This window comes from Alosa alosa, chromosome 4 (assembly GCF_017589495.1).
Source record: "Alosa alosa isolate M-15738 ecotype Scorff River chromosome 4, AALO_Geno_1.1, whole genome shotgun sequence".
NCBI lineage: Eukaryota > Metazoa > Chordata > Actinopteri > Clupeiformes > Clupeidae > Alosa > Alosa alosa.
Window position 1 is genome coordinate 5,250,672 of NC_063192.1, and position 12,466 is coordinate 5,263,137.

The 12,466-nt window shown below is 44.3% G+C and overlaps 2 protein-coding genes across 5 annotated transcripts in view; one reads left to right on the forward strand and one right to left on the reverse strand.

The window, feature by feature from the left end:
• The window catches only part of nkain4 (sodium/potassium transporting ATPase interacting 4), a 70,367-nt gene extending 65,828 nt beyond the window's left edge, over window positions 1–4,539 (forward strand). For both annotated transcript variants that reach the window (XM_048240175.1, XM_048240173.1), the window contains one exon: window positions 4,264–4,539. In XM_048240175.1, the coding sequence (XP_048096132.1) occupies window positions 4,264–4,277 (14 nt within the window). In that variant the 3' untranslated portion in view covers window positions 4,278–4,539. The remainder of the gene's footprint in view (window positions 1–4,263) is intronic.
• A 2,104-nt stretch (window positions 4,540–6,643) lies between these two features.
• Window positions 6,644–11,938, reverse strand: birc7 (baculoviral IAP repeat containing 7). 3 transcript variants are annotated; one of them, XM_048242357.1, is made up of 7 exons: window positions 11,294–11,938; window positions 10,461–10,560; window positions 10,274–10,355; window positions 9,882–9,927; window positions 8,889–9,098; window positions 8,394–8,528; window positions 6,644–7,698 (listed from the first exon to the last, which is right to left on the reverse strand). In XM_048242357.1, the coding sequence occupies exons 1-7, from the start codon at window positions 11,895–11,897 to the stop codon at window positions 7,496–7,498; spliced, it is 1,380 nt and encodes a 459-aa protein (XP_048098314.1). In that variant the 5' UTR covers window positions 11,898–11,938; the 3' UTR covers window positions 6,644–7,495. The 3 variants fall into 3 exon arrangements, with proteins under 3 accessions (XP_048098314.1, XP_048098315.1, XP_048098316.1); XM_048242358.1 differs by having other exon boundaries at window positions 6,645–7,698; window positions 8,463–8,528; XM_048242359.1 differs by lacking the exon at window positions 8,394–8,528 and having other exon boundaries at window positions 6,645–7,698.
• Window positions 11,939–12,466: the final 528 nt, after the last annotated feature.

Sequence of the window (12,466 nt, forward strand, 5' to 3'; positions counted from 1 at the left end):
CATGGAAAATATTGGGAGTAAATGTGGAAATGGACGCCATTAGTGTTTAATGGGTTTTGACACTTTATGTGGTAATCCAACCCCTTGTGAGTGGAAAGGAGTTGTTATTTTTTATTATGATTATTTTCCAGCTACTCTCTGTAATGGGGCATGATGGGAGTTGCTGGGAATGCCCTTGCTGCATTGTCAGTGTTTGTTATGCTCTGACCTGTTGAGCTGCCCGTCCCAACTCTTAGATCTGAACTGGACACAAACAGCCACCCACCAATTAGCTGAGGGGAGCAGGCCGTCTCCGAGAGATTCATAAGAAGAAGTTGTTGTTTAGGATACCACAGTATACAAGCAAAGGAAGAGACGCTTCCCTGTAGTCGGGAGATGTTTCCAGAAAGGCAGACTCCCCGTGAGCTGATGCGGTGACCTCCCAGGATTGTGTGGAACGGAGGAGGAGAGGTTGTTGTGTTTTGGCTGCGAGTGTGGAATTTTCACGAGCGCCACAGGCAGCCTTTATCTCAGATCATCGTAATCAAGTGCGGTTTGGGCTCTGCCACTCCTTTCCGTTGTCACATATTTCACATACAGCCTCCCACCCCCACTCCCTAACACACACACACACACACACACACACATACATATGTTTAAGGTAATGACTACTAGCAGTCAGTATACACAAGTATGCAGTGTTGCCTCTCTCCCACTACACAAACACAAACACACACACACACACACACACACACACACACACACACACACACACACACAGGTCCAGGATAATGACTGCTAGTTCACAGTTAGTATACTACTGTATACCTCTCAAACATTCTCTGTCCCCACCCAACCCCCTGTCCACACACACAAACACACACACACACACACACACACACACACACACACACACACACACACACACACACACACACACACAGGTCCATTATAATGAGTACTAGTTGGGCTTTGTCGCGCTGCTCCTCTCTAACATGCTGTGTCCTGCGAGTCCTTGTGGTGGAGGGTTTTTCTCTCTCTGGCCGTCTGTGGAACACAGCGGTGAATGGATCCCTCCCTGAGAGTGTGACTTCGGACTTCGTTTGAGTTAGGCCCCTAAATTATGCAGGAATGGTAATAAGAAGGAGCAGAAGTGGGCTTTTAATTTCTGCGTTCCTCTGTGTGTGTGTGTGTGTGTGTGTGTGTGTGTGTGTGTGTGTCTGCAAGTGAATATATTAGATGGGGACGCCCCGGGACATTCGACTTGACAGTTTAATCAGGCGGGCCCCAAATGAGATGTCCTTGTCTGTCTCTCACTCCCGTCTAGCCTCTCGTCTCGTAGTGCAGCAACGCCATGATGGAGGAGGGATTATCAAAGTCAAAGTCAAAGTCAGTTTGTCAGTTGTCAATTTCTTCACATGTTCCAGACATACAAAGAGATCGAAATTACGTTTCTCACTATCCCACGGTGAAGACAAGACATATTTTACCAATTTAGGTCCACAGACAAACATAACATTCAAGTAAACAAAAAAGTAAGTAAATAAGTAAATAAGAGGGCACATATAATAATGAAAAAATAAGAGCAGCAAAATGTGGTTGAAATTGTGCATAGACAGTCAATAAAAATACTAGTGCAAATTCAGGCCAATAAATGGCTTGGGTAGTTCTGTTTGACCTAAGTAAGAAGAAAGTGGCATAGTGGTGCAAGTTATGTAAGAGCAGCAGAAGTGTTGTGTTTCAGGACAACACCAGTTGTAAAGTGTACAAGTGTGCAAGTGTGCAAGTGGAGTAGTGCAGGCGGCCATTTTTGGGTCCAATGTCCAGGATGTTATGTAGCTGAGGGGTGGAGGGGGAGAGGAGGGAGAGAGTTCAGCATCCCACGGCTTGGTGTATGAAGCTGTTGGTGAGTCTGGTAGTGCGGGGGCGCAGGCTTCTGTACCCTCTTCCCAGAGGGCAGTAGATCAAACAGATTGTGGCAGGGGTGACTTGCATCACTCACAATTTTGGTCGCCTTGCGGGTGAGGTGGGTGGTGTAAATGTCCTTCAGGGAGGGGAGTGAAGCACCAATAATCCTTCCAGCTGTGTTCACTATGCGCTGCAGGGCTTTCCTGTTGTATTCAGTGCAGCTTCCGGCCCCACACAGCGATACAGCTGGAGAGGATGCTCTCGATGGTGCCTCGGTAGAATGTGGTCATGATGGCTGGTGGAGCACTTGCTGCGCCTGAGTTTCCTCTTGGGAAGTACAGGCTGACTGAGCTCTCTTCGCCAGTGATGCAGTGTTGGTGGTCCAGGAGAGGTCTTCACTGATGTGCACCCCAGGAATTTGCACACCCAGCAGGTGTTGCACACTGTGTGTGTGTGTGTGTGTGTGTGTGTGTGTGTGTGTGTGTGTGTGTGTGTGTGTGTGTGTGTGTGTGTGTGTGTAGGGGTCACTAATTCACAGTGATGCCAGTAACGCGTTACTTAGTAGTCTATTTTGACCACTTTTTTGGTAACGAGTAATCTAACGCGCTACTATTTACAAACCAGTAATCAGATTAAAGTTACTTATCTAAGTCACTGTGCATTACTATTTTTGTCATTTTCCTTAGTAAATAGATATATTCTTTGCTTTCTTCCTGTCTCGGGGATTAACGTCATGTAGGCTATGCTCACGTTTTCAGCATGAGGACAACTCAAGTGTAAAACCACCAGCGACACAAACGTAAACAACAATGGAGGGAGGAGAGAGATGCACATTTTATCTATACAGTCATTATTTTGAGTTTGTGTCAGCTAAACATGACAACATTAAGGTACATTGTACATTCTGTGCTGGCGACAAAGTGCTGTCTAGCTAGACATCCCAAGTCTCCCGAAGTTTTGGGAGTCTCCCACATATTGATAGCGGCTTCCTGACGCCCGCAAATTACATAAAATCTCCCGGAACCTAGAGCGAACAAGACCGAAGCCAGACCGGACTTCAAATCGCGTGTACATCCGAGTTTAACGCACACACAACGGAGAGGGAGAGAGAGAGGAGTGGTGCGTGTGTGCTTGAAGCGCATCCAAGACAGAGAGCATCCTGGTCTGTTTTGCTAAATCAACCAATCAGTTTTCAGTGTAGGTGGGCTTATATCTCTTTTCTCCCGAACTTAATTAATCAGTTCAGTCAGTGTATCTAGGAACAGGAGCGTCATGGCAGAGTCAGTGCCCCTCAAAAAGGAACATTTAAGACCCATTTCACATCAGACTACACAAAAGTGTACCCATTTGTCTCATAAGAGTAAAACATTATGATAGTCTTGCACACTGCACTGTTTCTTTGTGACTTTAGCATTGCTCACGGCGGGTTAAATGATTGCAAAAGACTTGTTGAGGTGAGTTTAACAAGTGTAATTTCATTTGCATATTACTCAGGCCTATACTAGATGGCTAGTTGCCAAGGCTACATGAAAAGGCCAAACTACCAAAATCTACATATTTTACTATCACAATTTCTATCAATAGGCCTTCCTTATTTGGTGTACTGACTAGACATTATTGAACAAACATCTGAATTTCAGTATCTAAGTAGGTTAGGTTGGGATGTCTGCTATACATTGTTGACATTACTGTTAAAATGCACTTCCAGTATAGTGAGTATTGGCAAAACCGGTTATCATTTTTATGTTGAGGCGTGAGGGTGTTGTCGGCAGCTGCCAAAAGTAACTAATAAAGTAACTTGTAATCTAACTTAGTTACTTTTAAAATCAAGTAATCAGTAAAGTAACTAAGTTACTTTTTAAAGGAGTAGTCAGTAATCAGATTACATTTTCAAGGTAACTGTGGCAACACTGCTAATTCATCCCTACAGGGTTGGGAGAATGACAGTATCCTGTTAGCTGTTGACTCTGGGACAGCATCCAGTTCTATTGGTTCTATTGGTTCTGTATACAGGTTCTACCTCAGGTCAGGTTCTGTCAGGACACCAGGTAGTAGTACCACAGGTAGCCCTGTTTAGTGTGCAAGACCAGGTGAACAAGGAGAGAGGCAGAGAGATAAGCAGGCCTATGGCTTTTCAGGGAACTACTAACACTTCAAAGGAAGCCGATACACCTCATTCAGTGTTTAACTTCAAAAAAGAAAAGCTAACAAGACCCTCCCTGTGTGTGTGTGTGTGTGTGTGTGTGTGTGTGTGTGTATTTGTGTGTGTATCTAATATATACATGCAATGTATAATATATACATGTTATCTGTCATTTAGACTCGTAGTCTACTTCATAAGCCACTCTTGCATTGTCCTCTGTCTCTGTGTTGCAGGTCTACGTAAGTGAAGGTCTGCGCTGGGATGGACGGGTGGGCGATGGAGGCTCTGGAGTCCAGACTCTCCTCTCTCCCTCCCTGGGCCTCCGCCGCCCCACATGCCAGGCCACCGACTCCGCCACTTCCTCCCTCTGATGTTATCGGACCTGATCTGATGGGGTCGGATCTGATCGTCTCTCTGCTTCTTGCTATCTCAAACGCGCCGCTCTGCGGTGCGCTGTCCAGTAATTACCATGCTTCTCATGCTCTGCTGTCAGGGGGATTGGGGAATGATGACCGTGGGTGGGGTGGGGTGGGGGGGGGGGTTCTGTCAGGGCGAAACTATGTAACTAGGGACCAAACTCATTCCGTGGATCACACACAAAAGCAGCTGGAAAACTCCCCTCTCAATTGTTTGACACAATAGTGTTTTTGTACGTATGTGTGTGGTGTTTTTTTTTTGTTTAGTTTTTTTCTAACGTGGTATTGAAATTGTAGCAGCCAATCTGCCGTAGTCGTCGTCTAAAGTGTTAGCGACTGATAGCTTGACCTGTGCAATGTATACACACATACATACGTACAATCATATCTACACTCACAAATTCTCTCTCACACGTACACGCACCCAAATACCAGTGCACAAACATAACCACACACACACACACACACACACACACACACACACACACACACACACACACACACACACACATACACAGTGAGGGTCTTGTTTGCTTTTCTTTTCTGAAGTTAAACACTGGATGAGTTGTGTTGCGTTCCATTGAAGTGTGTTTACCTACGCACAGGATCTGCGCACGACACGCACACAAGCACACACACACACACACACACACACACACATAAGCCCAGCAGGAAAGGGGGGTGGAGGGTGGGGGCTCCAAAACAAAGCAAGCAACCCTCCCGTGGCTTCCCTCTAAGAATAGAACAAAATAAGGGAAAATTGGGATTGGGGAGTGAGAATTCCTCTTGGATTTTAAAAGAAAGACTTTTTTTAAAAGAAAGAAGAAGAAAAAAAACTGCAGCTGTTGACAAAAAAAAGTATTTAAATGCTGTTCTACGCTGCAAATCACTAAGACCGTTCGTTTGTCCGATTTCAGTCTTCATTTTAATTTTTGTCAGTGTTGTATACTGTGAATATATCCATGAAGTTATCAGTATTTAATTTTTTACCCTCCCAATGAAATGGAGGATGCAATACATTTTTTAAAAATGATACATTGTAATGTTATCTTTAATCAATACATTTTAAAAAAGAGAGAGAAAGAGCCTCATCTTTAGCCTTTGTGCACTGTGGTAATTTGTAATTCTCTAGTCTTTGTTTTGATTTTACCTTTTCACGTTATACAGAGACAAACTGACAACATGTCACCAGTATCTCTCTATGAACAATGATCTCAAAAGTGTTCTGGAAAGATGTATCCTGTTTATGCATTCATGTTTATAGCAAGAAGGTTCACATTGAGAAGACTTGGGAAAAGTTGATACAGTGGCAAAGAATGAGTGACATGTTACAGTGGGTCGACATTAAGGAGTGTCTAGATGGTTTCCTTATGGAACTTTTGTTTTTCTGTGTAACTCCAGTTGGCATAGCAATAGACTTCTGACACTATATCTAAGTGCAAGTGTTTTACTTGTTTCAGTTCAGACTGGAAGAAGTTGAACAGGTGACTTGATCAGTATTCTGTATTTGCTCATGATGGCAGCCCTCTGCTGTTCAAATGTATCACTACTGCCCTCTAATGCTCAGTTAGCTTCAGTGCAGTCCAGACCGTCTTCTGTTGCTACAAATACCACACACATTGCAAGCCTGTTTTTCATCCATTGCTTTTGTTTTGTTTTTAACCTTAGCCATGAATTACTGTGTACTGTGTGCTTTGATCTGCTGTAACTCCTTGTGCATCTTCAGTTAGCCTTTGCATGTATACGATAAGTCATACACACCAATACACTGTTTTATAAATCCGTGATGGATCAACCACTCATATACTTGTATGAAAGAAAAGCTCAAAAACAAATAGATTCATCCTGCCCCTCCACCTCACGTCTCCAATAACATGTCTTCCATTGTCCCTCTTGGCAGTGTGCCGGTGCTCGACGGCCGGTAACGTGATCGCCGTCTGTCAGTGGATGTGTTCGGTGTTCAGAGTGTAAATAGACGTTTGTTAATAAAAAGTGTACTTTCCATCAGCCGTCTCCGTTCGCCTAGTATTTGTGCAAGGGATTAGGCTCTGTGTGTGTGTGTGTGTGTGTGTGTGCGCACTGTTGACCTTGTCTGAATTTACCCAGGAGGAGAAAAGCAAGCCAACCTGAGCTCCGGAGGAGGCTTTGCTGAATAGATTTTGTTTTTTTTTTCAGTCAGAGAGGAGGCCTGGTAGCCCTGTGGCTGTTGATGTAGTAGCAGGTTTCACATGCAATCAGCTTTGCTGTACGACCTATGGACATGATCTCAGTGAAAGGCCTGCGACAAAAGAACGAGCCAGAGTTTTTTCTTGCAAATGCTCTCTTTATTATGACTTTAAATCCCATGAGTACAACAAAATAGTAAAGGATTGTCATTTCTACCATCATATAAGACACATCTGTTTGAGTGTGTGTGGGGAAGAAGGGTTTGGGCTTGTTTTGGTAAAAAAAAAATCCAGCTTTACAATATAAAACATCTTAAGAGATTTCTTACCAGGAAACTGAACCCATTAAATCCATCCTCAAGTGTGAAGATAAAGAACTTCCCCGTTATTCACCCAAGACCACCCCAGTACAGTCCCTGCAAGGCAATGTGGGACATGTATGCAGGCTTACATGTCTTCACTGTTTAATATTCTGCCCTCGGCGAGACCTGCTATTCAGATCCCACACAGTGTTCTAGTAGCTCAGTATGGGTGTGGATGTGGCCAACATCAGACACATGTTTGTGTTATATGCACCAAATGAAATAAAACTAATACTGATTATCACCTCATCAAGGACGTGTGGAAGCTCTCTGTCGCCTCCTAACGCTATTATTTTTAGCTTGTTATGCTGCAAACTCTGGGTTCGTTGGAACGTGTAGGCTCACACAAGCACACACGTACGACGTGTGAGTGTGCTGCTATCAAAGCTTGCTGTCTCTCAAACATACACACACACACACACACTGCTCTGTATGTACTGTATATGCATGTGTATGACCTGTGTATGTGTGTGAGAGAGAGACTGGTGTTGGTGTGTGTGTGTTTTTTTCTTTTCTGATCACTCATGACATGAAGGCGCGCACACTGCCACGGATGACCGCTCGGCAGATGGGGCAGTGTCTCAGGCTGGCGGCACAGTCTGTGCAGACCACCAGGTGACCGCACGGGATGAACACGATGGACACCGCTTTGTCCATGCACACCTTACAGGTGCGCTCCTCCTGGAGCTGACGCAGCTGCTCCTCCGCGCTCAGGTCGCCTAGAGCTGCAACACACACACACAGGTGCAGAAGTAGAGAAACACAAGTGTGAATATATGCAGAAGACAATGCCAAGGAACACACGTGTTTGCAGTCACACAGTACACACACCACACAGGAAGACACTCAGAGATGCATGACACACACACACATCACAGAATCAAGACACAGAGGAACTCATATGAGCTCAGAAAGCATTGTGACTACTTAGAAAGCACACAAACCTACACAACAAGCAGAGTGAGAATGCAAACCGTTAAATCAAGCACACACAAACACTAATGCAAATCCATGGCCAGAGGGAAGAATTTCTGAAACTCTCACAAGTTCACAGGTACAAGCACAGGAAGTGACACTGTCTTCTAACCATTACCTGACCCATTCTCCAAAACACCTACAGAATGGCGTGTGTAGACTTGCCACATGTACATTTGTGTTATCTTACACCCAAAAACACAGTTCACACAAAGTTCACACTCTTTTTGAGTATTTAGTTTACGAATACACAATCTTCAAAAGCATGCACATACTCTGGACACATATTTTACACATGCATGGTTTATACACACACGAACACACACTACACACATGAAAACATGTCACACACACACACTACTACACACATGAAAACATGTCACACACACACACACACAAACACACATTTAACACACAGACAGGCCCCAATGCCAAAGTTGCATACCAAACCACACCACGGGCATTTGCGGGCCCAAAGCAGAAGCAGCATTAGCATTAGCATGAGGTATGTGACCTTTGGCCCTGGCTGTGACCTGCGCTCTCCTCCCACCGCCACTGTTGCCCTGTCTCTCCACCGGCTCTACAAGGAACAAACCAGCAGCCCAGTTACCCACGGGGGGATTGTTAGTTCAATGACGCACGTACCTCCGATACCCCTCTCTGGGATAAGTACTGTCTGTATGTATGTATGTAACTCAGTGGTAACTAATCAAAGGGTAAATCTACACCTTGCTGAGGTGCTGGCTTACTCATTGAAGACTTCAAATAAACAAAAAAGTGTTGTTGCACACTCAATCTTCCGATGCAGCAATCTCCTTCATCAGACCAATGTGTCGCACAGAGCACCAAAAAGGAAATTATCGCATCGGTAGTTTGAGTGCGCAACTACACTTTTTCCTTGTAACTATGGTAACACAACCCCACTCCCCCACCCCCCCACCTGTGGTCTGCTCGCCCCGTAGCCGGTCTTCTTCCTCGGCCTGCAGGATGTCGGCGACCAGGTCAGACACGGAGGTGTAGTGGCGGCCAGTCAGCAGGTAGCGCGTCTGCACCAGGCTCTCCACCAGCGACGCCTGGAAGCCCATTCCCAACACCGTCTGCACCACGGGGGACAGCAGGGCTGGAGACGACCCCTGACCCCCCACCACATCTGCCGCAAGGCCACGGGTGACACACAGAGAGGGACGGGGGTCAGGGAGGGAGCCATGGTGCTTCTATATGGCGCTAGGCCTGCCCCAGGGGCTGATTTCTTGAGAAATGCATTTCTGCGATGTAAATGGCTTCGAGCAAATGTGTACATGGTAAGATTGCTCAAGGAAGTGACCAGGTGTACATTTCACTGCTAGTTGTATGCTATTATAAGTGTATGGGACAAATAAATCTCTCTTAAATCTTGAATCTTGAAAGTGTCAACTCAGTGTAACATGGTAACTGTGTAATATCAGTGATCTCTGCTGTTTTCAAAGAGGCATTGCGCTTTTAGATGCGAGGCAAGATGTTTTCAGATATAAAGAATAATTGTATGCTATTTGATGTGCTAACTTCATAAAACAGGTATGCTGTTACGACACAGAGGGGCGCCACAAAAGTTGCCGCGTGAATTCTAACTCAACTGCCCAGGAGAGAGAGGCACTTGGGTGGGAGGCCAATATCTACTTTGCAGTGCTAGTATTGTTCATAAACTCTCCCTAACTGTTGATCTGATGAGCGGCACTGTAGGAGACAGTAGTCTGCAAAGGGTTTCACTAACGAATATCAAAAAGTTGACAATATATTTACAGAACAAATGTGACTAAATTTATATGCAGTTTTGTCAACACATGCATAGCGGCTTACAGTAGCAACCATGTTTTCTAGTGCTGTTTTTTGCACCATCACCAACAACAGATTATTATTTTGACCCTCTGGTATATGAATTAGTCTGTTCACTTACCACTCCCAGGGGTTATGTCTCTGCTAGTAGGAGGCTGGGAACCACCCTGGAAGAAAAGTTTGGATAGGATGCGTTGTTAAAGTCACATACACATACCGGTGCATAACACTATGTGCCATTTTCGCGTACATGGATTATGTCTAGCCCAAAACTAGAAGCTGTTTTCAGAAATCTCCATTAAAAATATATTTTAGTCTACTGGCCCTAAAATTTGAATCATAAACCCTTAATTATTTGAAAATAACCATCGGATGTCCATGAACTCAGGGATTATTAAGAGATTTGTGGCTGAAAACAGTATAGACAATTTAAGCATTAACAGACTCAGTGTAAAAACGGATACATTTAAAGAAATCTTTTTTTTCCTTTCCTTGCCAGACCATTATGCTCACCACTGTCTCGCCCATGTGGAAATAGGACTCCTGGATGTTGCTGACATATTCACGCCCTCTTGTTTGAACCAGAAACTCACACCTGGAGTCATTTGTGGATAAATTTCAGAGCATTAGACAGAGCTCTGTATTAATTAAGGTATTATTTAAATACATCACTGTTTATATAGGCATTCACATTTCTTACCGTGGAAACCATTTGGCATGTTCTTGCCATGGGTCATCTCCAGGCTCCCAGTTTCTGAGGCCCCCATCACAAAAGAAGCACTTGACATTGTCCCCATGGCCTGAGAGGAATACATTTCTTGTTTACCACTTTTTCATCCTCTCCCTCTCTTTCTCGTCCACAGTGTGAATTTCACACAAATAGGAACATGCAGAAGGGGGTAAAGTCAACTGAGTAGGGTCAAATAAGACAAAACTAATCATGTTGCTGACCCAACACTGACACTAAACAGAGGGCAAAGTGCAGGGTGTCCACTGTTCTTACCGCATGATCAGATATAGCCTACATCTTCTCACGCAGTCTCTCTTTCTGACATGTCTGACAAAAAAACTGGTCAGTCCAAAGAGAAGTAAATCTCTGATGTTCATTCTTTGAAAATAACATTCCGGCTTAATGGAAAACAGCTAGTTCAGAGAGAGAGCTTCAATAGCACCGCAACAGTCTCGCCCTGTCTAGTTTTTTCTCTGCGCGCATCAGTGTCAGCGTGACTATAGTCGCGTGATCCTACACACAAAGAGGAACATCCTTTAGCGATCCGTTTCATTGCGTGTTTTTGTGAAAAGGACATTTTCACTCAAATGTTTATTGACAGGGACACTTATAACAGTTTGGTTGTGTCAATTATTTAAATCGTTTACTTTTTTGTGACCATATCACAGGTAGCATATATCACCGCGGGGCGGATTCAGTTGCAAAAAGTTGGTAGCCTAAATAGGCTATGATTAAACAATTAAAGAGAGATATTTCATTTCAAACAAAATGGAAGGACAAAAAAACAATTATTGATTACGTACCGGTATAGAAAAAACCTGCCCTGGCAAGAGCATCAGGTTGGACAGACGCTCCCGTGGGCCAGTTGTGATACGTGGTCAGTCGAGAATCCTCCGACTCCATCTCCGGGTAAACTGACTGTCCACCAACTCCTTGATCATCCACCGTCATCCTCTGAAGTTGACTCAAGAGTTGTCCATCCACGTCGTCAGGAGACCCCGGTACGGGATATCGCCGTATATTGCCAACATTTCTGTTTAGCACGAAATCACAAGTCGGAAAGTGCCTCTTATGTTCTTCCAACGCACTGTCTCCGTGAACCCAGTATCTCAGTATTCCCTCACAACAAAAACATTGCACCTGGTCCCCGACCCCAAGAAAGTAAAAGCCGGCTCTTGCCAGGTCAGCCGGGGTTACCGGTGCATTGGTTGGCCAGTTTTGGAAAGTTCGAAAACGCTCCTCCTCGCTGCGCATCCCGGGTTCCACCCCAGGGTCCGCGGTGTCCGTGCTTTGGTCATCCGTCATGTTGGGGCTCGCGTAAAGGCTTCCATCCGATCTTGTTACCGTCATTCCATTTACGTTCCATAGTAGACCGTCCAGATGTGGAATAGAGTGGCCAGTAGCCATATAGACTATTATGGACGGACACTTGCGCAGTAGGCTTTACCATAAAGCGTTCCAGAATGCACCCATTGGTCAAATGGCTCATGTGGTCTTGTCATGGAAGCATAAACACAACAATAACAACAACTCATAGGAAATGTAGGTCGGGGACCATAAGATGATATTTCTTTTTGTTTATTTTTCTTTATTTGATTTTGGTCTAATCCTGGGCAATCCAGGATTTAGGCCTTTTGAAGGCTATGTACACCCCCATTTCACGAAAAAGTTGGGATGCAAAATGTAATTAAAAACAGACTGCTATGATTAGCAGGTCATGTAAAGCCTATATTTAATTGAGAGTAGTGCAAAGACAACGCATCAATTGTTGAAACAGACAATATAGGCTATATATATATATATATATATATATATATATATATATATGTGTGTGTGTGTGTGTGTGTGTTCATTTTTAATGTAACCCAACCCTTATGTTCTGCTCTGTGGGACCCGTTTTCAATGCTTGCCTAAAGATAACATATGATATTGTAACGATATTGTAGCGACACACATAGTTCTCCAATCAGAAGGTT

What these genes read in the sequence shown, in the direction of transcription:
- birc7 (XM_048242357.1), bottom strand. Translation starts at nt 11,897, where the DNA reads ATGGCTACTGGCCACTCTATTCCACATCTGGACGGTCTACTATGGAAC. An exon ending in CATGCCAAATGGTTTCCACG is followed by an intron (nt 10,356 to 10,460) that starts GTAAGAAATGTG and finishes AAATGACTCCAG; the next exon opens with GTGTGAGTTTCTGGTTCAAA. An exon ending in AATGCCCGTGGTGTGGTTTG is followed by an intron (nt 7,699 to 8,393) that starts GTATGCAACTTT and finishes TGTGTGTTGCAG; the next exon opens with CTCTAGGCGACCTGAGCGCG.